Source organism: Podarcis erhardii, assembly GCF_964252035.2.
Source record: "Podarcis erhardii genome assembly, chromosome: 2".
Classification (NCBI taxonomy): Eukaryota; Metazoa; Chordata; class Lepidosauria; order Squamata; family Lacertidae; genus Podarcis; species Podarcis erhardii.
Genome location: NC_138498.1, coordinates 106,019,378 through 106,046,197, shown reverse-complemented (window position 1 = coordinate 106,046,197; position 26,820 = coordinate 106,019,378). Strand labels below are relative to the sequence as shown.

The following is a 26,820-nucleotide window of genomic DNA, read 5'->3' as shown; positions in this document are numbered from 1 at the left end:
GAAGAAAGGGACGATGGACAAAACTAGAATTGAACTTTTTATATATATATATTTGGCTATTTCGGAGTAACATTTGTGAAATAATAGACTGTGGTGGAAAGGAAATAATTGGCTTTAGTAGAAAGATTCGAAGATAATAAGTATAAATATAATTTAAAGTCTAAACTTAAAGGTATATGGCTTTGAAAGTAAAGATAAAGTTAAAGGTAATATTGATAAATTTGAAATAGATTGTTAAGATAAATTATTCTTTCTTTTTTTTGATAAATATGGGAAGAATTTGCTGAAACAATGATTAAATTGGAATACAAAAAGGGGAGGTATGAGGAGGTCTAAGACACAAGATAATGAAATGAAGTTATTTTGAATCTTGTTTACTTTTTTCTCTCTTTTTCTTTTTTCTTTTGCCTTTTTTCTGTTTTTGTTTGTTTATGCTTTAAATGTTTTTGTATCTTGAATATTTTTTTTTTAAAAAAAACAGTAGTTGAACTGGGTTCCACACAGTCACAAAAACAACAAAAGAAGAGCCGCAAAAACAAAAACCCAAAATAAATAGCAAAAACAGACAGACCTCAGGGTAACACTCAAAACGGAAGTGTGGCACTCAAATTGGAAGCATAACACTCAAAACGGAGCATGTTTGGCTTCCAAAGAAAGTTTGCAAACTGGAACACTTACTTCCAGGTTTGCAGTGTTTGGGTTCCAAGTTGTTTGAGTACCAAGGCATTTGAGAACTAAGGTACCACTGTAATAACCATCTGTATAGACCAAAACTTTACCATATTTGTTTTAGATCCTAGTGCACTTGACACGCAACAGAAAAGTTGCTTCCAAGAATACAGTGCATTCAAAGAAACCTGAACACTCATGTTTTGCCATCAAAATAATTTAAATCCGTCAGCATTTCAATTTCTAGGATGCCTATAAATCTACTGTTCTTAAAACCTACCTCATCATGCAACAAACATATTAGCAGTGCCATTTTTCTAGAAAAAGGGGTGCCAGAACTCACCATAAACGCCTCCCTTGTCCTCTTAGAATGGGTGCCAGAACTGAGTTCCACTGAGTTCCAGCTGAAAAAAAGCTGTGCATATTAGCAAAACATTGTTCACAAAGATTTCAGATTTTGCTCCTGAAATGCTTTGCTGTATGATAAAGCTAAATGTTCTGAAAACACTAGCTGAAGTCCAACAGCATATGGAAGGCCACAGGTTCCCCATCCCTGATTTAGACAAAATAACATTGCGTCTTAAAATACTCTGTTCTAAAATGCCTGCTCCTATCGGGAAACAAAACCATGAGAGGATGAGATCTAGCTGCTTGTAAACAAGTATTACCTGCTTCATTTTGCATATTAAATAATTAAAAAATCCATAGCTAGACAACCACTTCAAGCAGAAACAAAAGGCAAGCAAAATTAGACTCTTATAACAATACATCTGAAACAACCCACTCAACTTCATTTCCAGTCAAAGCAACTGAGAAATATAATACTTACTACCAGATTGAGACAGTATTGCCCAGGATACAGCCACCGGCAAAGATTCAAGTCACCAATGCTTCCCCAAGAGGGTTATAGTTTAATTATGAGGGCTAGGCAGCTGCTCACTTTAATTAGCAATTAGCCAATATTCCAGTTTTGCTCAATAGAGCATGAGTATGCACCTTGTCACAAATTATTTGACTAACATATTGAACTTCTTAATTGCTTTCAGGCTCTCTGTAAATAAAACTTAGGCTGTCAAGTGTAGATTATTTTACAGAAATGGCCAGCACAGGGAGTTTGTCCCCATCGAGGGGAAAAGATTAGAAAATGTGAATGAATGCATAGTCAAAGCCAGTGTAGATCCAACAAATAGATAGTGGATCCCAATAGTCAAAATGAATGAAATAATGAACCAAATTCGCTCTCCAAAATACCAGGTTGCCCAAAGCAGAGATCACCCTGGAACACACCTTATCATACTGCTGATACATAGCTCTCCCTGCATTTCTTAAAATAAATATTCTGAGAAGTAGCAGCCACCGTTCATCACTACTGTATAGCATAAACATACCTACAAAAGCACTTTTAATCAGATGATGGAAACACACACAAAGACTGGGGTGGGGGTGAGCTTGCAGCCTTCCCTAGCGAGATGACTTCCTAAAGTTTTGGCACTGTAGTCAAAAACATCTGGAAGCCCCCGGGTTGAGGAAGCTTAGCTTAAAGTATTTGCCCTGCCCAGAGACAGACACTTGAACTTTTAACTGCTGTTTCAGTTTCCTGAATTATACAGACTCAGGTATTCAATATTACGGTTTTTCTTTTTCTTTTCTAGGATCAAATCCTGCAACAAATGCATTTATTTCACCATGGACAACATCTGGGGACCCAAGATTGAAGAACATGGCTCTAGGTGACCTATGTAGTAGAGGCAGTAGTATTTGCCAAAATCAGCTATGTTCTTTTCCCCATGGTTTGGAAAAAGGAGAATAATCTGTTAAAATAAGGCCCGCATTTTCGTCATATGTGGTAACCCCCATCAGATCCTAAGCTATAGCTTAGGGCCCCACCCCCCCAAAATTGTAAAGTAAAACAAACCTGGATGCACATTTCCAAAATATAAGATAAAAAACAAATAAAATCTACATACAGCAACAGTGTTTTGTTTCGTGTAATCTATTAGGTCGATAAATTACCATATAGCATATATTCAACCCAAAAAACAGTGACAATTTGTTGTTGACAAAAGACAGCTGGACATATAAAGGGCCCCATTACCTTCAGTAGTTTAGGGCCTCATCAAACCTAAATCCGGGCCTGCTGAGATCCATCAGTTACAAAGGGAAGGCACTGAGCAACCTTGCCAGGATTTTATCAACAAATCCTAAATTATTCCCAGGTCTTTCTTTTATACCACCTTCAGTGGTAGAAACCCCATTCACATAAATCTTAAGAGCCAAGGCTCCCGAGTTGAATTTCTGAAAATGTTTCCTGGATAGTAGCCTGAAGGCATGTTTTAAATCTCATAGATCATCTGCGTAATCTGCCATAAAATGTTCTGGGTGCAATTTGATCCTTCAGTCATTTAGGAAAGATTCTCTTCCGGCCTTTTCAAAGTACAGTGGTACCTCGGGTTAAGTACTTAATTTGTTCCGGAGGTCCGTTCTTAACATGAAACTTTTCTTAACCTGAAGTACCACTTTAGCTAATGGGGCCTCCTGGTGCTGCCGCGTCGCCGGAGCACGATTTCTGTTTTCATCCTGAAGCAAAGTTCTTAAACTGAGGTAATATTTCTGGGTTAGCGGAGTCTGTAACCTGAAGCATATGTAACCTGAAGTGTAAGTAACCCGAGGTACCACTGTATGCTGAGAGCACACAGGAACCCTACAGTTTAAACTGGTTTCACAGTATTCAGTTGTTTCTTCCATTCCCTGACCATGTGTTCATTTCCCCAAGAGGAAGTGATGATTCCATTTCCAATATGATTCCAATTTATTCATTGGTGATGCAACCCGTTGAGGAGTGATCTCACCCAAAGCAATTCCTTGGCAGGCATTATTATGTAGCAATAAGTGTAGCATACTTGATTTAGCATTTATATTAAACTGCTTTGTGCTGTTCGCCTGAAGAGTGGCAAAGCCACTGGAGGAATTAGATAAACATACAACTTGCATGTGCTGTTTTCTATGTATAGATGCAAATTTATGAATTGACAACACATCTCACCATTGCACGGAAGACGGAGACTCCATTTGCCCATTTAAAGCACTCTCATGCTGCTGAGCATTCATGTCTTCCCCCAAAGGATTCCTGATATGTGTAATTTATTAAGGGTGGGGGAAATTGGAGACTCCTCCATTCCCTTCACAGACCTACAATCCACAGAGTGATTTAAGAGTCAACCCCTCTTCCCAGGGAACTCTAGCAATTGTAGCTTTGTGAGGGGAATAGAGGGGAATCTCCAGACAATTCTCAGCACCCGCCACAAATACAGTTCTCAGGATTCGTGGGAGGGGGAAGCCATGACTGTTCAAAGTGGTATGATACGAGGTATAAATGCGATTTACGAGAAGCAGAAGACTATTCTAATAATTAATAGTGTCAGGACAGAATGCTTTCCAGTGGAGAAGGGCACTAGACAAGGGTGTCATCTAACCTTTACTTTTTATATTGACATTAGAAATATTGTTGTCGGAAATAAGGAAAGACAAAGAGATTATAGGATTAACATTGGGAAAAGAGGTTTTTAAGATCAGGGCCTTTGCGGATGATATTTGGTTAACAACAGAAGAACCAGAAGCAAGTATTGCTAAAGCAATAAAGATAATATATGACTTTGGCAAGGTGTCTGGCTTTAAAATGAATATGGAAAAGACAAAACTTATGGTAAAAAATATGCAAGAACAAGAGCAAAAAGAACTTCAGGAAAAGGTTGGCTTACAGATTGCTGCTAGGTGGAAGTCACAAACTATACCCACAAAGGAGGAATGGATTTGTAAACTAAATGAATATTTAATTTTGGCAAAATTAACTGCTATAATAAGAAATCAGTCAAATCAAAAATTTAAAAAGGAGTGGAAATGTTTTGATGAATATATGGCAAAATATTGCTCAAAAAAAGATACGCTAATATGCCTAGATTAAAATGTGAAGTATTGGATGGAAGAAAAAATAGTAAGGAAAGATAATAAGAATATAGATGATTTGAGAAGACTGTAGAATGCAAAGATTATTGTAAATTGTATAATGTGGAGGAAATCGAGTGGGGGTGAAGGGAAGTGGGAGGAAGGAGAAAAGAATAATATGATGGATTGAGGAAATATAAATGTAAATGTATGGGGGGATGGGGAGGAAATGGTGTTGGCTTTGGTACAGTTGTATTGTAATGTAATATAATATGTGAAAACCAATAAACAAACAAACAAAGTGGTATGATACTGCTTTAAATGTGTAGTGTGGATGAGGCCTGTGGCTGCCCTTTGTGCCTGCTTGATCTGATGTCTAGGTGCTAATGGTTCAATGCCCCTGCTGTCTGTTTTTATGGTTCTTGAAACCAAACGTAGACCAGACAACCTTTCAAACAGAGGTCTCTGTGATGCCCACAAACAGGACTCCATGGAAAGGCAGCAGCAATTGAAAGTGCTGGTGCCACAATGTGCGCGCATGCACAGGGGAGGAGGTTGGGTGCACATGGAGACAGTGGCTGGACATGGAGGAGGCGGCTGCAGCGGCAGATGAGCACATGTGGAGGAGGCCAGGTCTGCTGACTGAGGAGACTGCCTCACATCACCTCATGGGCCGGCTGGCTCTGCTACCCACATGCCAGCCCCAACCCTAAGAGCTGAAGTCATAACAAAGCAGGGAATCTGCAGACGTGGTCAGTAAGAAATAACTTAAAAATGGACATTTGGGGAGGAGGGTGGACAAAAATCCTTTTGGTATAACAGTATCACAGCAGGGTACGTATGGGAGCAGCCCGTAAATATTTTGAATCTTTTTTTACTCTCTCTCACATCTGCCTTTTCTCTGCGCTTGGTGCCCTCTCCTGGCTTTTCTATGCTTATCAATATCCATCACTTTGGCAATCATATCTACTTCTTTTCCCCTCTCATTCACTATTGGGAACTAAAAAAAAAATCGGTATCACTCCCCCCCCTGCACTTTTTAAAAATAGAATTTGATGAAATTTGCAGACTATGTCATTCCTTCTATACACACGAATCCTGTCAAATTTTAGAAATTTGCAGTGGTTTCCCCAACAAGAGCAGGTGTTACAGTTTTGGAGTCTACTCCAATTCCCCCACTTTCACAATAGGGAAACAAATAAAGAATGGCTAACACTTCCTCCATTTTGACAGAAGTGGATAAAATTTGCAGGCAAAGTACTCCCCACTCCTCTCCATTGGATAAATCCTGACTTAATAATAGGCAAATAGGTCCAAGGGCTTTTACACTGGACACCTCTAAAATGTGTCTCCCCCCCCCCAAAAAAAGCAGGTACATGTTCCCTTTTCATTTTTCAGCAGAACTGGATGACATTTCCAGGCAATAATTGGTGATAAGAATCCTACCAAATCTCAGAAAGATAGCTGCAGTTGTTTCCCTGTGATTTAGGGATTATTAAAGTTTTAGTAGGCAACTGCTCTGAAAACTGGATGTGAGAGAGGTGCCTCTGGGTAAGAAACTTACCTACCTGCAGACAAATAGACCCAGGAGCTTTTGTGCTAGACATTTTTAACATTGATTTGCTGGTGGGAGCTAAGGAGGATTTGCTTTCCAGGTACAAGCATTCTCTCTGATTGGCTGGGCCTGTCCGTCACAGTGGAGCTCTCCCTCTGTTCTGGTGTTCGGTCCTCCTTCCCCATCATCTGACCCTGATATGGTCCTAAATACCTGAAAGCCTGCCTCCTTCCCTACAGATCCCCTCAGGTGTTATGTTCAGCAAAGGGGACCCTAATGGCTGTTCCACCCTCCCAGGAGAAGGCATTCTCTGTGGCAGCCCCTATGTTGTAGAACAGCGTTGTGTCTGGCATCTTCATTATACAGTGGTACCTTGGTTCTCAAACGCCTTGGTACTCAAACAACTTGGAACCCAAACACTGCAAACCCTGAAGTAAGTGTTCCGGTTTGCGAATGATTTTCTGAAGCTGAACATGCTCTTTTTTGAGTGTTATGCTGATGATTTGAGCGTCACGCTTCCGTTTTGAGTGTTACACCGAGGTCTGTCTGTTTTTGCTATTTATTTTGCGTTTTTGTTTTTGCAGCTCTTTTTTTGTTTTTGTGACTGTGTGGAACCCAGTTCAGCTACTGATTGATGGATTGATTGCTTGTGTGACTTTGTGTACATTGTTTATTGCTTTCATTTTATGGATCAATGGTCTTGTTAGATAGTAAAATTCATGTTAAAGTGCTGGAACGGATTAATCCATTTTGCATTACTTTCTATGGGGAAGAGTGCCTTGGTTTTGGAATGCTTTGGTTTTGGAATGGACTTCCGGAACAGATTAAGTTTGAGAACCAAGGTACCACTGTATAGGTTTTGGTGAATGCTGAAGACATACCTCTTTACCCTGGCTTTTAACACCCAAGATACATATTTTTAGGACTCACCTCATTTCTGTAACTTGTTTGTGCTTTAATTGTTGTAACCCACTCTGGGACCTTTGGGTGAATGACAGGCATGTTCACTTTTAGGAGATGCTTGTCTGCAACATTTTTTAAAATATCTGCATCATCAAGGCACCACAAAGCACTTCAAGGGTCCCTGCTTCAAATCATGCCATCTTGCAGAGACCCAGCTTTGCCTCTGACCAACCCGTTCTTTCTGCAGTATCCCACTTCACTCTGGGTCTCACCTTTATCTAATGCGTTCTCCTGCTCCGATGCATAAGTCAAATATTCATAGGAGGCTGTTGGGTGACTTGCTGGCAACAGATCAAAATTAAGCAAAGATTTCATAAGCGGATGCAGTCCAGTTTTGAGATGGAGGAAAGTGTTCAAAATACCATGTAGCTTAGATGATTTCACCATACAGTGGTACCTCAGGTTAAGTACTTAATTCGTTCCGGAGGTCCATTCTTAACCTGAAACTGTTCTTAACCTGAAGCACCACTTTAGCTAATGGGGCCTCCCACTGCCGCCACGCCGCTGGAGCACAATTTCTGTTCTCATCCTGAAGCAAAGTTCTTAGCCCGAAGCACTATTTCTGGGTTAGTGCAGTCTGTAACCTGAAGCGTATGTATCCCGAGGTACCACTGTATTTCAAAACATTATTCCTTAGATTGAGAAAACCTATTTTATCTTCCACAGTTTTAATGCATTTTCGGCAGTGTTACACCCATCGAGTTCAAAAGAACTTATTCCCAGTTAAGTAAGCATAACATTGCAGCCATCTGGTGCAACCCTTCACATGTTTACTTATAAATATCTCTCAGTGCATTCAATGGTTCTCGCCCCTAGATAGGATTGCAATCTGAAATCTAATACCCACAAGTTGGTTGGTTTCTCCCCACTGGCATGGCCTAATTACAAGTTGTGACATAGAAAATGAAGCATGCAAATTCCTCCTGCCTGGGCCCTGTGCAGAGCCCATATATCATATTCCATAAACCTTTTGTTGTGAAAAATGCAGGGGGGGAAGGAAACATTCACAAACATTCAAAATGTCGTTTCCACATTGTCCTTTCTGAGGTACCAAGTTGCTTTGAATCTTCATGAGCTGCTGCTCCATCCTTGGTGAGGTTTACGCCATCTTCTTATTCTCTGCTGTGCCACAGACTGAATAGTGGAACTCCAGAAGAAGTTTTGACAGTTTCCTGGGCCTATCGAGAGTGATGAAGTGTCCACATTTCTCCAGCATATGCACTTGGGAGGAAGGGATGGCATTGGCTAACATTTCTGCCCCGGAAGGATCCATCACCTAAACAACAAAACAATGTGTGCATTGTTTTATTTATTTATTTATTTATTAATAATATTTTATTTATTTAACATAATTGTTACAAAATATAGGCAAAATATTGCAAATACATACATACATACATATATATTTCAAATAAGCACATATATATGAAAAAAAGAACAAAAGAGAAAAGAAACAGAAAAGAGAAAAGAAGAAGAAAAAATAAAGAGAAAAGAAGAAGAAGAAAAGTTGGAAGAGTTTCTTCCAAATTTATTCTACAAATATCTCAATATGAGAATAATAATAATAATAATAAAATTTCATTGATTGATTTCCATCGCTTACACTGCACTTCCTATATACATTTTAAGCAAGATTGTATCTGTTATTCCATATTTTCCCCGTATAATCTCACACAAATATGCTAATCAATAATAAATAATAAATTATTATTATTATTACCGAAGCACACTGCAGAAGACCAGTTCAGGACCATTTCATGAACATTTCTCTCAATTTGTTACATCCGTCTCACTCTACCTACAAATACATCTTGCTTTGTCTATTCCTTATGTTTACACTTCCATAATTTATTGGACACAGTCCATACATCTTTGCTAATTTATTTGGCATTAAATACCACCTGTATAGCATTTTCATAATTTTTTTCCTTTAAAGTAAAACGGGCTGTAAATTTCATATCCGCTCTCCACAGTTTTTTCCCATGAGGCTGTGTCAATATGATGACCTAAATCTTTAGCCCAGTGTACCCTTGCTGATTTAACCAGTTAGCTTACCTTGTCCTCCCTTCCCCAGATGATTTGCGCTGGAGCCCTGATCTTGCTCAGGCTGTCATGCAAGCGGTACCTGGACTCCTTGCTGGACATGTCTAAAAAGCCTTTTCCAAGAAAGAAGCAGAGTCAGGCCTGTTTCTGTGGCCGTTTTACCTGTTGCGCATTTCCAGGCTTGTTGCCCTGAAGTTAGGTGTGCGTCTGTTTTGCAGCAGAAGAGAAACCCAGAAGCCCAACAACCATGTTGAATCATCACAGGGTCACTTTGCATGTCTTCTTAGAAACACAGGACCAGCCCCACACATGAAAAAGTGTGTCCTATCTGAATGCTGTGTGCATTGCCCCCCTGGTCTGTTTATTGTGGTGGAAAAATGTAGATAAGCACCCTTCTTTAGAGATTGCTACAGACATAAAATGTGATATGTCCTGACACTTTTCTGTGACGAAGCAAAGGAGTGCCTAAAGTCAGCAGCCATGAAGACACTGTGCCCCCTTCTCCCCACAACTGTTGCTGGACTACAGTTCCTATTATCCCTTATCATTAGCCGTGCTCGCTGAGGCTGGTGGAAGTTGGAGTATTGTTATGTACTGAAGTTCTCACCCTGGGCCAGCAGGGGGATACTGTAGATAGTTATGCAAATAAGGGATCGAAAGTGATGTTCAGTGATTGGATAGTTTTAGAAAATTGTTACAGTTACGTTGTACTGGAGCTATATATAAGCAGGCTGACTAAACCCTTCAGTTCAGTTCAGTTCAGTTCTGGCCTCTGAATAAACAAGAGCTGTTTGAAGAATCGCTGTGTCGTCTGATATGTTCACCCACAACTTAACAAGTATTAATGACATCTGGAGACGTATGGCTTTTCTTGTTTTCATTTTGTAATATTTGGGTTTATTTACAAATGCGCAAGGTGGGACAGATTTTGGTCTTTCAAATTTCAGCAGAGCCACGTACAAGGTCAAAAATCCCCCCCCCCACACACCTCTCACCTTCTGTTCTGCTCTGCCCTAGGCTTGGCACCCGGTGCGGCAGAACGGGTTGCACTGCCCTAAATCTGCCTCTGCGCAAGGCCACATTCACGCTATACATTTAAAGAACTATTAGGCCACTTTCACAGTCATGGCTTCCCTTTACAGAATCCTGGAAAGTGTAATTTGTTAAGGGTGCAGTGGAAGCTGATTGATTACAACAAGTGGGGCACTGACATTCATCTCAATCTGTGAGGGTGGAAGTTTTTTTTTATAAATTGTGTGTGAATAAAGGTGTTATGATCATATTAAAGGTATTCTTTCAATACAGTTGGTTTCAGGCTCCCCAAACTATCAAACAACAACATGCATTTTCCTAATGTTCAGGGATATGCTGAATCTCTTACAGAATATATGTGATTTACTAAGATGTTTTTAAGTCACAGGAATGGTCTGTGAGAATCAAACATGATCTCATTTTATAATTGCATATATATTTAGTATGTTTGATGGGTCTGAATGCTGATATGAATGGACATGAATGTCTGAAGTATGAATGAGAACCAGATGGTTGGGCTCTGAAGAATCAAGGATAAAGACGTTATTGAATTACAGATATAGAACTGATTAAATTAATTGTGTCATTTGGTCTTTCTTGAAAACGCTCTGATAAAGGTAAAAAGGAACCTAACTCTGTTTTTCATGACAAATCTGCCTTCTTCCTTAGAACCAGTCCAGAGGGTGGCACCTGCTATCAGTTTCCTTCACCTTAAGTCTTAGCACTGTCCTTGTAGAACTCAAGCAGGGAGGAGCGAAGGGGCAAAACTAGAATTAGTTGATTGGTTGGCTCTGGCTCCACCTACTGTTGGCCTCCTGCCTAACACTCTACTTATCCCAACGGACACCACCCTCTACTGACTTCACAGACCTACAACTCCCAGCATCCTTAACAAACTGCAGTTCCCAGGAGTTTCCCCTGACTGTTAAACATGGTACAAGAGCAAATCTGCTGCCTCAAGACAACAGCTTCCATTTTGCCGAACTAACAGGGAGGATAAGAGGAGATATGGTACAAAAAGAGAATAAGGAGTGGGCTATCTTTAAGGAATACAGTGGTACCTCAGGTTAAGTACTTAATTTGTTCCGGAGGTCCGTACTTAACCTGAAACTGTTCTTAACCTGGGGTACCACTTCAGCTAATGGGGCCTCCTGCTGCCGCCACACCATCGGAGCACAATTTCTGTTCTCATCCTGAAGCAAAGTTCTTAACCCGAGGTAATATTTCTGGGTTGGCGGAGTCTGTAACCTGAAGCGTATGTAACCTGAAGCGTATGTAACCCGAGGTACCACTGTACATCAAAATTTATGTGGAAAAAGTAGAACTTCTGACAGATATTGAGTGAATCCAGAAAATGATTAGAGTGAAAGGAGAGTAAAGTAAAGATAGAAGAAGAGATTAAAGAAATAATGAAATGCGTTTAAGCTAGTTGGAAAAATAAAGCGTAACAAGAACGGCTGGAAGTCAAGTCACTTGGTGGGTGTCCGTGTAGGGTAGGTGTGTAGGTATGCTGATATATATAGCATAGGTAGGTATTTTATAGAGTAACGTAGGTATGTTTTATGTTATGAAAATAAGGTAGCGTGTTGTGTATGTGCATTGTGTAAATGTATATGTATGTGTTTTATATGTTAATAAAATTTAAATATATTTTAAAAAACCAAAACACAAGACAACAGCTGGGCTCGGCTGCATATCTTTGTTCCATCTAGCATATTGATAGGAAACCAGGATCAGCCTCTGTGAAAATCCCCAGGCAGAGCGTAGGCAATGCTATTGAACTTACATTTTAAGAAGAAAGACTTGTGTGGCCTCCTGTCTTCCAGATATCCCTTTAGGAGCTAAGGGGACGAAGAAAAAGAAAAGAAAAGTAAGACGGCCTGGAAAGGTTGGCAACCCCTGTAGACAAAAGTGAGCTACATGCACCAATGGTCTGGCCAAAATAAGGCAGCTTCCGCATGTTCCAAGCCAAACCTCAACACATGCAACTTTTAAGTCCGACTGCACTTGCCCCCTTTTCCTGCCATTTCACTGTTTATATTGTCTTCAGGAAGAGACCTATCCTCTGTAAATCATCATGCAGATTGATGGCACTATATAATGAATGGATGGATGAAGTTTCCAGTGCAGTTCCTTCGGAGAAAGGGATGTGGGAGCTCTCTCCTAATTAGAAGCAGAGAAATATAGTCTTGTGAGGGATCCCAAGGGTGGCCTAGAGTGGCTGGGGCAGCCCAGCTAGATGGGTGAGGTAGAATGAAGAAGAAGAAGAAGAAGTCCAACTCTCTGCAATACACCAATCACAGCTAAAAATCATAGATTCATAGAATTGTGGAGTTGGAAGAGACCCTGAGGATCATCTAGCAGTCAGGGACCGTGCTGAGGAGCACTGCACTGAGGAAGAATGGTGGGGGCCTCCCCCTCCCCTCCCCCCTCCCCTGATCCTGAATTTTCCCAGGAGCAGGAGGACAGTATAGATTTGGAACCGTGGTTTGCAGAAGGGCATAGTTCAGAAGGCAGAAGCTGGGAAATACTGAATGGGGAACAGCTAGCAGAAGAAACACTAGAAGAGAGAGAGTTAACAGATTCACAGTCTCTGGATAGTATCCATCCCCCTTCCCCAAAGACACAGAGAGCTCAGAAAGTGTCAGAACAGAAAGCGCAGAGACTATAGATTCAGATTACAAGATGTGGGAGTGAAGTGGATTAATATGGACGGAGAGGGGGAGTGACCTTTACTGGGAGCACTGCCATTCTAGTTAGATGCTTTCTTTTGCCCTTCTCTGTGTTTATTAAATAAACTTACTGGTAAGAATTCCTTTCATTTGATCTGCTCATTTATGGCCACAGGGGTGGGGGGAGCCGATTCCCTGAACCCTGACACTAGCCCAACCCCCTGCAATTCAGTAATGTGCAGCTGTCCCATATGGGGATCGAATCTGCAACCTTGGTGTTAACAACACCACGCTCTAACCAACTGAGCTTAAGAATCCCTGACAAATGAAAAGTTGCAAGTTCACCAAACACAGTCTATTTACCCAGCCTTCTGTTTCAGATTTCATCTCGTGCCTCTCCTGCCTGTACCACCAAACGCTGCAGAAGACAGGCAGGCAGGCAGGCAGGTGGACAAGCTTGCCAAGGTCTGGGACATTGCTACAAACTATTAGGCCAGAGCCCTACAATTTTTCAGGGCGCTACCTCTTCACCTGCATGTTTGTACTGCTGGGACGGTATAAGCCAAGTCTGAGCAAACTTTCTCCCTGTTTTACGGTCAAAGGAACCAGAGGGTTGCTGTGTGAGTTGGTAGATTTCCGCAGCTCCTTCAAACGTTTGATGAACTCATTATCTGCTGCATACCGTAGGCCTAAAGAGTTGGGAGAAAATGTGCGGCTTAGAATTGTAGTTACTGGTCAACCGGTTGCTATAAATGGGAGATCTGGTACCACAGAACAGGGCTGAAAGTCCGCAATAGCCTTTGCCAACCTGGCCCCATTTAGATGTTGTTGGACCACAACTCCCATCAGCCCCAGGCAGTAAGAACATGCTGGCAAGGCCTGATGGGAGTTGTAGTGCAGCAAATATCTGCAAGGCCAAGTTGGTAACGGCTGGAATAGAAGTTGGGACTGGAGTGAGCTAATGGAACAAGGAATATTGCGGGTGGCTACCTCAATAGTCCTAGCACAGTTGCCAAACGTGGTACGCTATTGATATTAACATATGTGTTAGGATAATAATTTCAAATTTATATAAGACTGTATGGGTTAGGTTCCTCCCCGTATATTGTATATATTTGTATATAGTGGTACCTCGGTTTTCGAAAGCACCGCAGAAATCCAACGGCTTCCGTTGAGTGTTTCTCAATTTTCTCAGTTAAATTTGCAGACCTCCCTTTGTGCCTCAGTTTTTGAATGTTTCAGAAGTCGAACAGTCTTCCAGAGCAGATGACGTTAGAAAACCGAGGTACTACTGTGTCTGTCTGTGAAGAGAAACTACTCTCTGAGCAGCACTGAGAACGATACACTGTACAGTGGAACCTTGGGTTGCAAATGTGATCTGTGAGGGAGGTACGTTCTCAACCTGCAGTGCTGCGTCTGCGCACGTGTGTGACGCGATTTGGCGCTTCTGCGCATGTGCAAATTGTGATGGCTGAAACCCAGAAGTAATCTGTTCTGGTACTTCCGGGTTTTGGCGCATCCATAACCTGAAAACGCATAACCTGAAACGTCTGTAACCCGAGGTACCACTGTACCTTTTGAACACATTCAAAGCACATTTTTCCACCTCAGATAATTCTGGGCATGGTAGTTTGTTATGTGTTGCTGGCAACAGGAACTCTGTGAGGGATTAACTGCAGTGCCCAAGATTCTTTGAGGGGAAGAATGTGCTTTAATAGTATAGGGCTAGTTTCCATATACACTCACACAATCCTCTCTATCCTTCAGTCAGACAAGCAAGAGGCAATCATCAGTGTTCAAGGACAAATTGCAGCCAGGAATCTGGGATGCAAAGCAAGGCTGGTGAGAGGGTGTGACCAGGGGAGAGTTTGGAGGATGAAATAGAGAGGCCTAGGGGTTGTGGGTAGTGATGTATGGAAGTGAGAACCGGACCATAAAGAAGGCTGATCGCTGAAGAATTGATGATTCTGAATTATGGTGCCAGAGGAGCCTCTTGAGAGTCCCATGGACTGCAGGCAGATCAAACACATCCATTCTTAAGAAAATTAGCCCTGAGTGCTCACTGGAAGGACAGATTGTGAAGCTGAGGCTCCAATACTTTGGCCACCTCATGAGAAGAGAAGACTCCCTGGAAAAGACCCTGATGTTGGGAAAGATTGAGGGCACAAGGAGAAGGAGATGGTTGGACAGTGTTCTCGAAGCTATCAGCATGAGTTTGACCAAACTGCGGGAGGCAGTGGAAGACAGGAGTGCCTGGCGTGTTCTGGGCCATGGGGTCAAGAAGAGTCAGACACGACTAAACGACTAAACAACAACAAGGGGTTGTGGGAGGTGGAGTTGCATCTGGTCCCCAGGTCTGACATTCCCCACCCCTGCCTCAGACACTCACCAGGTGGGCAAAGGAGAGACAAGCGAGAGACATCAGATGGATACTGAGCCGCATAAATACCAGCAATTGTTCCACCCATGGACATGCCAACCAGGTGGAAAGGCTTTTGGTTCAGGCCAATGCACTCAACAAACTGAAAGAAGAAACATGAGGTTAAGCTGGATGTTAAAGGTGTCCATACTTGTTTAGCCACTTCCGCCCTTCAGCAGAGGTGGGGTTGCGGGCTTCACGGCCCTACCACATGCGCGGTGGCTGGAGCCCAGCTCCCACGCGATTGGGGGGATTCCCGGCCGTGTCACCACCTGGCCATCCAATCGGCTGGCTCTGGGGGCATGGCCTGCCCTATTTAAGGCAGAACGCGGCCGGGGATCTCCTCTTTGCCGCTCCACAGCTGTTTGGCTTTCCCACCCTCCCGCCCTTTAAGGTTTTGTCTTTGACCTTGCTATGGATCTTGGTTGGTTGCTGTTGAGGGGCCTGGTAGGAATTTTTCCACTTGGCAAATTGGCACCAGCCACTTGGTTTTCGCCTACCTCGTAGCAAATCGTCACAACTTTCTGGGTATTGGTGGTTAGGCATTGGTATAGTTCTGTAGATGGAAGAGGGGAGGTTACGCCATCACCTGCCCCCCACATGGAAGGGTAGTCCGATAAAGGATTCCGGGGGGCGTGGCCCTATCCGAAGCCTAAGGAGGTGAGGGCCTAAGGCACGCCCCCTATCGGTGACCCGGGGAAGTTCCTAGTTGATGTGCATCAGCAGGACTCCCCCTACTGGTGGTTAACCCTTCCTGGACTTCAAGCAGACGGGCTGAAATCGGATATAGTTGGTTAGGACCAATACCTAAGCCAATACTGCTCATCACCTGTAACCAAAAAAGCTGTGGCCTTTTTTAGCCCATTAACCTTAATAATTGTGTCATGCGTCATTATTTCCACCTTGGGGGGGGGGGCGGGAACTTGCCATGCAAAGGGAATTTCCCAAGCAAGTCCCTAGCTGCTGCCAATCATTCCTACTTTGGAGTCTCTTTAAAATAATAATCAGCAGAGGCTGTGGAGCAGGAAGGTTTTCATGGAAAGCTTCCGCAGGAATGGGAAAACTGCAATGCACCCTGCTGGCGAGTGATTGCAAAACCAGCTCCTTGGCTCCAGCTTAAGCAATCGGAGCCAAGGCAATCTGCATACTTCATCGATCAGCGGCGGTGACGCCCTTACCAGTCCAGAACCACTTGCTTGCCAGCCTTACCTGGTGTATCATTTTTGCTTGGTTAACTGCCGTGTAACTTTCCGCCAGCAGGCGAGTGGTTTCTCCGTGGCCTGGCATGTCAAGGCAGACCACGTGGAGGTCCTTTGGAAAGAGCTGGGGAAAGATGGCATCGGAAATGAGACCGAGAATTCAAAGCAACCATAACTGGGCTGGTCATTATCGAAGGGGTGGAGTGGTGGGTGTGCCCAAATAAATACCATTACACCCTTCTTTAGCCTAGGGTATAAAGAAACATATACAGTGAGAAAATGTTTGAGTGTATTATGGAGTGGGTAGATAGGATTAAGTTAAAAAGGCAGAGCTGCAATGCCCGAGATGTAAGATGATGCAGACAATAAGATTTACCACTTGGTCATCCACTCCCTCTTTATGATATGGTCCCGTCCCCCCCAGAGCATGGGGTGGTTTGGCAGCTGAACGCCAGACTTTAAATCATGCCTCTCCCAACCCAGAAGCAGCCAATGTGATGCCTTCAGGTTGTTACTGGATTACAACTCCCATCACAGGAACATTAGATGGGAACATCTAACCCAGCATGCTCTTCTCACAGTGACCAACCACATGGCTTATGGGACCATCCCTGACTATTGGCCATGGGGTGTGCAGGAGTTGTAGCGCAACAGCAGCTGGGGGGACACCAGCTTGTCTTCCTTTGCTAGACCAACAAGCCTGGCCTCACAGCTGTACAATTTTGAACCAGGTAGGGACGCAGGTGGCGCTGTGGGTTAAACCACAGAGCCTAGGACTTGCCAATCAGAAAGTCGGCGGTTCAAATCCCTGCGACAGGGTGAGCTCCCGTTGCTCGGTCCCTACTCCTGCCAACCTAGCAGTTCGAAAGCACGTCAAAGTGCAAGTAGATAAATAGGTACCACTCTGGCGGGAAGATAAACGGCATTTCCGTGCGCTGCTCTGGTTCACCAGAAGCAGCTTAGTCATGCTGGCCACATGACCCGGAAGCTGTATGCCGGCTCCCTCGGCCAATAAAGCGAAATGAGCTCCGCAACCACAGAGTCAGTCACGACTGAACCTAATGGTCAGGGGTCCCTTTACCTTTACCTATGGCATCTTAACACATTGAATCAGAGGTAGGGAAACTATGGCTCCTCCAGATGTTGCTGGAGTAACGTTCCTCTCACCCGTTCCACTGGCCATTGCGGCTGGTGCTGATGGGAGTTGGAGTCCAACAGCATCTGGCCACATGATGCCCCCAAGCCCTGCACTACAGAAAGATGAGGATGTTGTGTGGCCTTAGGGCAGCTGCTCACACTTTACGTCTCACCAGGGAAACTCTTGCCTTTTTGACAATGGCTTGGGGAGAAAAATGCCCCAAGTCAAATGCTGAAGGTGTAAAAGTTGGGTACGTTTGGTCATTTCCAACAGTCTCAGGGAAGGCACAAAAGAGACATCAAAGATGCCCTATTGGAAAAATGGAAACCTACTTTGATGGTGTCTAGCCACATATCTTTGTTGAATGAGAAGCCATGAAGCATCAGCACCGATGGCTGGGAGCCTGGTTTCCCTCGGCAGAAGTAACAGAACCTGTAGCCCTCATGTTCAACGAATTTCACCTTCATGCCCCTCTTCAGACGCTTGCACCTAAAAGCACAGAGAGAAGCAAGATGAAGAGACTGGTGGTTCTTCAGAGGAAGCACTTCCAGTTAAAGCAAGGAGCGGAAGGAGCTGCCTAACTCTACCATGAGGAGAAATAAGTTTTGGTTTGCATTAAAATGCCAACCGGCCTAACTTGTACTTCCTGTACCAATATGGAATTGAGTTGGAAGGTCATCTGGTCCAAACCAGATGAAGGAATCACAGTTATAGAATCCCTTCTTAGCTCATAGGTTTACTGCTCTGGCCAAAGATGATGGCAAATTTGTAATAAGCCATAGTTGTTGGCATCTGTCTGTCTCAAGAGACAATGGAGTGTGCCTCTGGGGGTGAAGTCCAACCACTACGTTAGCAGCACCAAAGTGACACCCCTGAGGCAACAGACCTGGGCAGAGTGTCCAGAGGTCCTGGGCTGCCCAGTCAACAAGACCCTCCTCTCAACCTTGCTGATGTGGTCCAAAGGAAAGCAGAGCAATATGTTTGGCTGCAAGAGTTGCTGGAAGGAGGCATGCAAAGCACCATCCAACCATCTTAGGGACTCCACACTTGTGTAGGGTTTACTCCTTAGCCTTTTCTTTTCCGAAATACACTCCCCAAGGCAAGGGGTAGGGGTAGGATTCAGAGCCAAGGATGAGGGACTCCTGTGTGATCTCTCATCCAGTTTTTATGTAAGACCATGCATGCGGATGCTTGCCTCTCTTTGACCAAGACATTACAAGTCACCCCATATATCTCCCTAGGTAAACACTTACCTGATCATGATCCTGAACAATAGTAAAGTCCAGTGGGAATACCGCCTGTTAAAGATGGTTGAAAAGATACCCACAAAGAAGAATGCAATCAGCATCAGCATCTTGCCCAGAGTGAAATTCATGGCAACTAGTTAAGGTTCTCTTTATTTGCCTGCGTAGTAAACATTTAGACAACAACAGGAAAGATTAAAGGGGTACAGGTAATAAAAATTACAGCTCAAAATGTTGTTGTTGTTGTTGTTGTATTTATACCCTAACCATCTGGCTGGGTTTCCCACTCTGGGTGGCTTACAGCACATAAAAAATTGTAAAACATTAGACATTAAAAATTTCCCGATACAGGGCTGCCTTCAGATGCCTTCAAACCGAGGTTGAAACGCATCTTAAGAAGACAGCAGGTAAACAACTCAGTTTCCTTGCCCGTGAAGTCCTAACTACGAATAGTGAATTGACTGAGTATCAAAATTTACGCAGCCAAAACATAAGAATAACATCATCCATGCACAAGAGGGGGGTAACTCCAGGCTTTGGAAAACACCAAGGCTTGCAGGGTGTGGGTGGGTGTGAAGAGAGAGAGAGAAAAAAGGACAGAAAGAAAATAAGCCCAAGGGGTGAGGACCCTAATGAGGGCTGAGCATGTTCCATGGCCAGAAACCACTAAGTATCTGTTGGAGTAAAATAACAGGAAGCTGGGGAAATGGAAAAGGACACAGCTACCTAGCCAAAAAGCTGCATAGGACCAGCTCACCACAGTCCAACATTCTGCAGCAAGCCCCACTTGTACTATCAAAGGGTTGTATCATCTTTCTGTTGACAGAAGCCAGTTCATTTCAGCAGAAGCACCTGTCAGCTAAATGGGATGGGTGGCTATTTTTGATGATTTGCCCTCCCCTCTGCAGCCTCTGGTGCCACCTCTCGTGTTGTTCCAAAGAAGAAGAAGAAGAAGAGTTTGGATTTGATATCCCACTTTATCACTACCCGAAGGAGTCTCAAAGTGGCTAACATTCTCCTTTCCCTTCCTCCCCCACAACAAACACTCTGTGAGGTGAGTGAGGCTGAGAGGCCTCAGAGAAGTGTGACTAGCCCAAAGTCACCCAGCAGCTGCATGTGGAGGAGCGGAGATGTGAACCTGGTTCCCCAGATTATGAGTCTACTGCCCTTAACCACTACACCACACCGGCTCTCCACCAAGCCTCTAATGAAGAGTGGGCAATGGAGTCTGCAGGTTGTGTGTTTGTGTGTGAATATGCAGAAGTTGCCCTCTGTTCCTGATCCACTGATGCAAACATCTGCTTCATCGGAGCAACACAACTGGACACAACCCCAAGTCTGAGTGTTTTAATAAAAGCAAACTCGCTATGAACTCAAAGGGTTCTATTTGGCCGTTGGCACAAACAAAGGCCTGTTCGAAACTTTAAACTTAAACCTCATTTGGAATTCTGTGCATAAAGTTCACAACCAAACTCGCCACCTGGCACCACTTCTCTGAAATCTTTCCATTCAACTCTCTGTGTGCTTCAACTCTGATTGTGTGGGATGAATGGTTCTGTGCAATCAGGGTTAAGCCACATTGAGAAATAGGCAGCCAGAAGCTTCTGAAGGAACGGTACAGTATATGCATTCCAGTCACTGCCAACAGTTTATGCTACCCAGTAAAGATCTATTTCACTCCAAACTTAATGGTTTTTAGCCCAAGCATCTTGTGTAAATCTCAAGGATATTTCCCAGCACTAGCAGAATTCCAGCAACATAAATACAATGGACAACAAACCTTCCTCTTATACGCCGTACTGAGCTCAGCAAAGTGTCCAAGGATGAGTTGTTCTACACAATGTACTACAATCAATGTTGTGTTATGATACAGGATTTACATTATCTCAGCAGGTTGATCCACCTGCCTCTTTCCACTGACATAGCCAACGTGCTTAGAGAGGCTGACAAATACATAAATGGCAATCTCACTCCTATTTCTAACATATGCTGAAACTTACCTGGGGTGGGAAGTTGTGAGCTGTTCTCCAACCTCACTTTTTCACTGCTGTCACGGCTGTGGGCATCTGCGTCTTGTAGCAGGAAGGAGGAGCTTGCAAAGTTATAAACAATTTCTTCCCTAGGTCGGTGGAGGTGTTAAGATAATAATTTCTTCCGCCGACACCCTGCCAACGCCCTTTGATGCTACTGAATATTCCAGAGCCTGGTTCATATTGATGTCCGTCTCACTGTAAGACTGAAGCACCAGGAGTTTTGTCACCAAATGATTAGTGTCCCTGACTGATACATTCCTGAAACCAGCTTTGTTCCTGTCTTGGTTGACTCCAGATGGATGGTCCCAGGGTCTGGTCTGAAGGCACATGAGGTAGCCACCTTGCTGAAGCTAAACAGGTTCACGTCTGGTCGGGGTTTGGGTGGGCGACCCTATGGAAGCCACATGTACTTTGGGTATCATGAAGGAAGAAGAAAAGAAGGATATAAATGGAAAAAGAAATACCTCATCTCACTTCAGGACACGGGTGGTGCTGTGGGTAAAACCTCAGTGCCTAGGACTTGCTGATCGTAAGGTTGGCGGTTCGAATCCCCGCGGCGGGGTGAGCTCCCATCATTCGGTCCCAGCTCCTGCCCACCTGGCAGTTCAAAAGCACCCCTAAGTGCAAGTAGATAAATAGGTACTGCTTTATAGCGGGAAGGTAAACGGCGTTTCCATGTGCGGCGCTGGTGCTGGCTCACCAGTTGCAGCTTCGTCACGCTGGTCACGTGACCCGGAAGTGTCTTCGGACGCCGCTGGCTCCCAGCCTCTTGAGCGAGATGAGCGTGCAACCCTAGAGTCGGTCACGACTGGCCCGTACGGGCAGGGGTACCTTTACCTTTACCTTTACATCTCACTTCACAGAGAAAACCAAGGTGACTGTTTTCTGGAACCAACTACCACTCATGTGAATGATAACTGCCCACCCTCCTGCCCCACACAATCAAGGGGTACTGTGGGAAAAGCTATTAGTCCATCTTTCCCTTGGTCAAAATGGTTCTGTTACAGCAGATATGAGGAACCAGATATTGCTGGACAGATATTGCTCCCAGCAACTTGGATAACTGGTCATGCTGGCTGGGGCTGAAAGGGGTTGGAGGCTGCACATCCCCCCATCCTGGGTTAGAGGAAGCACCGTCCAATTTTTCAGGATGTCTCAAGTGCCCTAGAATGCCACCAGCATCAATTTCCTGTGGGATGTGTTCCAAGAGCGTGCGCATATTTGCATTGTTGTTGTTTAGTCGTTTAGTCGTGTCCGACTTTTTGTGACCCCATGGACCAGAGCACGCCAGGCACTCCTGTCTTCCATACATAATTTTATTTGTATGTCCGCCTTTCCACAGTTCAAATCATGGTCGAGGCAGCTTATAGCATGAAGAAAAAGACAGAACTACAGCATAACAAAAGTAGTCAAAAACAATAAATAAAACAATACAAAATACCAAACCATACTGAACCATTTCCACATACATCAAAATCTAAAATAAAGATACAAAAACCCACCAGCAACAACCCCCTCCAGCCAGAGAGTCTGTTCGCAGCCTCAGCTTTTGTAGCTGGAGCCAGTCAAGGCCTCACCCTCCCAGGCCAGGAGGAAAAGGCCTGCAAGGCAGGGAACAGGTCTTCCGGGACTCAAAGCCAAGATCTGCTGCTTTTGAAACCATTGACAAAGAAAAACAATGGATTACTTGTGTGTCACCAGAAATTTCTCACCACCCTTTTCTCATATGGTTGGAGCATATTTTTTTCCTTTCCCCTTTAAACAGAAAAATGTTTTTTTTCAAAGACGAATGTTGTGTGTTCTCATTCCTCCGGATTTGTGTAAATTCGCTAGTTGGCCAATTCAGGATCTCACATGGTGGATTTGGAGGGAGGGGGAAGGATATGATGTCACCCCTCAAAAAACACTACAGTGGTACCTCGGGTTAAGAACTTAATTCGTTCTGGAGGTCCATTCCTAACCTGAAACTGTTCTTAATCTGAGGTACCACTTTAGCTAATGGGGCCTCCCGCTGCCGCCACACGATTTCTGTTCTCATCCTGAAGCAAAGTTCTTAACCCGAGGTAATATTTCTGGGTCAGCGGAGTCTGTAACCCTGAAGCGTATGTAACCCAAGGTACTACTGTACTCCTACTCCTACTCCTGAGGCCCTAATTCCACTAATCCTTCCAGGATACTTTAAAGTAGGGGAGTAAACCACAAGCCTGGGGAGTTGTCAGGAACTGGTGTCAAGCGTAGGTCATCAATCAAAGAATATACGGCGTCAGTGAAGTTAACACTTTATTCAAAGAAACCAAAACAGTGCAGCCCTAGTGATCCCAACAACTTTTCCTAGCAGGTGTTGTCCCAATGAGGCAGTTGCGAGAACTTAAGGTCCCCATCTTCCCACCGCTTGCTAAGGCTCCTCTTCTCCAGGGTCTTTCTTAAGCTGTTAAAAACCCCCTCTGTTCTGCCCTCTTCATTTCTCTGTATGCCCTAGGAAACAAGGTGGAGAGGAGCTGGTTGCAGCAGGAGGGGGAGACTCCCTGGCTTCTTCAGCAGCCTACCTCTCTGCCTCCTGGCCCCGCACCCCTCCAGCCTCTGCTTCTGCCTCAGAGTTTGAACTGCCCTCTACCACAGACTCTTCCTGCTCACCAAACCCAGTGACCTCATCCGCTTCTGACACTTCTCTCAGTCTGCTCCCTCTGACCACTCACCGTCGCCCCACCACCAGTCCTCTGGTTCTGAGACTTCTTCCCTTGGGGGTTCCCCAGCTGGTGTCTCCCTCCACCCCTCTACATCCAGCCAGTTCATGACAGGAGATGAATGCAGCCCTCCAAGTTTCCCAGTCCAGCCCTCCGTACTCTCTCCAAGTCAATCCCCATCACTAGGTCACAGCCCTGCTGCATGCCCTCATTGGATTCTATGCCCTTGATCCGGGAATACAGAAAAACCTGCTTTTGCTTGACCAGGACATAAACTATTGTACAAAGGGAAAAGTCACATCTGTTGCTCCACTCACTCATTGCGCCTGAAGTGAGCAAGTGAGGTCCTTGGGCTGAAAAAATGCTCCTTTCCCCTTGCTTTAAACTTCAAGCCTAGTATCATCTTTCCCTTTCTCTTCCTAGGACTAAAAAGCTCCTTTTCTTTTCTTTTTGTGGAAAAAAAAAATGTTTATTGAAATTCATTAATGTCATTACAGATTTAACTTCACGCATACACATACATACAAAGAAAATATATATTCTTAAATTAATTTACCATAAGGTGTTAATTTAAACTTCTAGTTCCGCTTAGATTTCAACTAAGCTAAGATCAAATTAATATTACATAAAATAAAGTAACCGATAAAAAAATAAAGTGAAATAAAATAAATGTAGACTTCCCATCCTTTCCCAATATTGTTGACCTTCATGATTTTGAATGTACTTATAATTATTACCTTACATTTAATATACTTTCTAATACTTTCGTACAACATCTTGTACCGATTTTTATTTATTTCTTAATATTTTACGTACACAAGGGTCATTCAAACACTACCATAGATAATATGTCGCTGTTGTTTTTTGTATCTCTTAAACATTTCCCATTTTTGAGAAAAGGATTGTTTTGTGTTACCTCTTAACCTATCTGTTAATTGAGCCATTTCCACATAGTCTATTAATTTATTTTGCCATTCCGTTAGTGTTGGTATCTTTTCCCCCTTCCAATTACCGGTAGATGCTATTAATAGACGGGCGGCTGCTGTTGCATATAAAAAGATTTCTCTTATATTTTTCGGGATATCTCTGCCTAAAATTCCCAACAGAAAAGCTTCTGGTTCCTTTAAGAATGTTAATTTAAACATTTCAGTTTCCTTTTTCTCAATGGATTACTCAGCAGTGGATAAGGCCTAGAAGCTCTTTCATAACTGTTTAAACTTTTCTTTTCTTTTTTTCAAATAATTTTTATTAACAGGCCAATCAAATCACATTAATTCCAAATCACATTAATTCCAAATTACACAGCCAAATTTTTAAATTTTTGTTGAGAGTACCCATGTTTCGAGCTCAGAAAGGGATCCAATCATCTCTCTTGCTGCTGCTTTAATGTACACAGTTCTGTCAAAATAGTATTCACAGTTCTGTTCAATCTTCTCTTTGTTATTTTCCTCATCTTCTTGTTGTTATCATATATTCCTTTCTTTGTGATCTCTGGTAGTCTCCACAAGCGGGTTGAAAACAAACGTTGTTATATCCTGTGTGGATTTTACACTCCTCCAAGAGCCATATCAAAATAGACAGATGCCATTTCCGCACCTCCGTACAAAACATTCCCAAAGTCTGTCCATTAATTTCCACAGGCCTGCCAGTCTCTCCTCAATTTTCTCAGGGGGCCCTGCCAGGTCAAACTCACAGTCCGATATAATAACAAGCTATGGTCCTCCTCCCCCTTGATATCCTGTGGCCAGGCCTGCCGTAGCAAATCTCTCTTTTTATAACTGCGTCACAAAGAACTTTCATTCCTTTCCCGATGTTCCCACAAGCCATATCTTTGATTAGTAATTTATTTCCACACAGTTCTTAATCATCCTGCTTGTAATCAGTAATTGCAACAATTCTTTCTTGGGGGGCAGGATTGTTAGGTACTCACATAAGATAAAAAAAGAAAAGTCCCCCTCCCCTTCCGACATACCGATCCTTTGATGAATCTTCTTCTTGATTTATTGTTAAATCCAGCCTGTCGCTCCACTTCACATAGATCACTTTAATTAGCAGTCTTATCTCCCAATCTTCACTTGAAATATGTGCATTTGCTTCTCTCGAATTGTTTATTTTGAACTCCGCAACCAGGATGCGCGATCAGAGACAGCTTCAGAGAGAGCTGTCTCCCACGAGGGCTGTGTGCCTAGTGCCCTCACCCCCTTCTTTCGAATCTGGGGGTGATTTATGGCAACCGCAGGCAAGGCAGTTTTCCCCATTCCCTTGGGGTAACAAGGGAGGCTGCATACTCCCATATCAGCCTCTTAATTACCTCGTGTGAGCCGGAGAGATGGTATTGTCGGCCATCTTCCAATGTGCCCCTAGCGGCCCCCCTGTTTAAACTTTTCTGGGGGGTAGCCTTGTTTAATTTCCAAACTGATTGACCCTAAAAGCTCATCCACACTTTTGCTTGACCTGTATTTTGACTGTATTGTGTACTGATTAACTTCCTGAAGTTCAATAATTTTTCTCATTGTTCTGCGGATGTGCCTTGCGAAAACCCGATCTTGCTCACTGGATCCTATCAGTCACATGCAAAATCTGAAGGAAGATTTTGCTTACCAAACCTCCGTTCAGTGGGTGAGATCAGGTTTTCGCAATAAACCCAAGTCAATAAACCCTAATAGCTCTGAGTCGAAGACTGGTTCTTAACCGGCGAGGCAATCTTTATTGGCAAATTTTTCTGTGAGTAAGCCATTGATTGCTAACACCACGCCAATTCCAATAGATTAATCTAATCTGGCCCAGTATATAATTATTACTAAAGTCAATAATGCCCCAGTGGTGGTGATGTTTCTGGTGGAGAGATTCATTTAAACGCTAGACTTATTTATGTTGGGTTTCCACCCTCCCGTTGTAGGGTGCGGAATGACTTGTGGTGTTTTGCAATATTCGCTTTCAGTTTGCAGATATTCGGATGGGCAGCACAGGTGGACGTACAAAACATGACACACCTGCAGACAAGACGAGTTCTGTTTCTCTCTCTAGCCCTCTTCTGGCCATTCACATTATCTTTTGTTCAGCCATAATTATCCTCGAGTGGACTGGCAGTTTTCTTAGTGATCACCATTTCTTCGCCGTGAAAAAAAGAGAAAGACCTGATTTCCAGTTCTGTTTTTCAAGAAAGGCAAATTTGTTACTCACCAAGGAAGGTGATTAGATCTCTGTTAAGAACTGGATTACAGTGT

General features: G+C 43.5%; 1 protein-coding gene across 1 annotated transcript in view; it reads right to left on the bottom strand.

Moving 5' to 3' along the window:
• LOC309335177 (uncharacterized protein) overlaps positions 1–21,018 on the bottom strand; it is a 35,033-nt gene extending 14,015 nt beyond the window's left edge. Inside the window, exons 1-10 of the mRNA XM_081850052.1 lie at positions 20,877–21,018; positions 18,886–19,036; positions 17,965–18,121; positions 16,505–16,618; positions 15,266–15,398; positions 13,408–13,565; positions 11,991–12,045; positions 9,185–9,285; positions 8,233–8,405; positions 1,013–1,073 (exon numbers count right to left, since the gene is read on the bottom strand). Of these exons, the coding sequence (XP_081706178.1) occupies positions 1,013–1,073; positions 8,233–8,405; positions 9,185–9,285; positions 11,991–12,045; positions 13,408–13,565; positions 15,266–15,398; positions 16,505–16,618; positions 17,965–18,121; positions 18,886–19,007 (1,074 nt within the window). The 5' untranslated portion in view covers positions 19,008–19,036; positions 20,877–21,018. The remainder of the gene's footprint in view (positions 1–1,012; positions 1,074–8,232; positions 8,406–9,184; positions 9,286–11,990; positions 12,046–13,407; positions 13,566–15,265; positions 15,399–16,504; positions 16,619–17,964; positions 18,122–18,885; positions 19,037–20,876) is intronic.
• Positions 21,019–26,820: the final 5,802 nt, after the last annotated feature.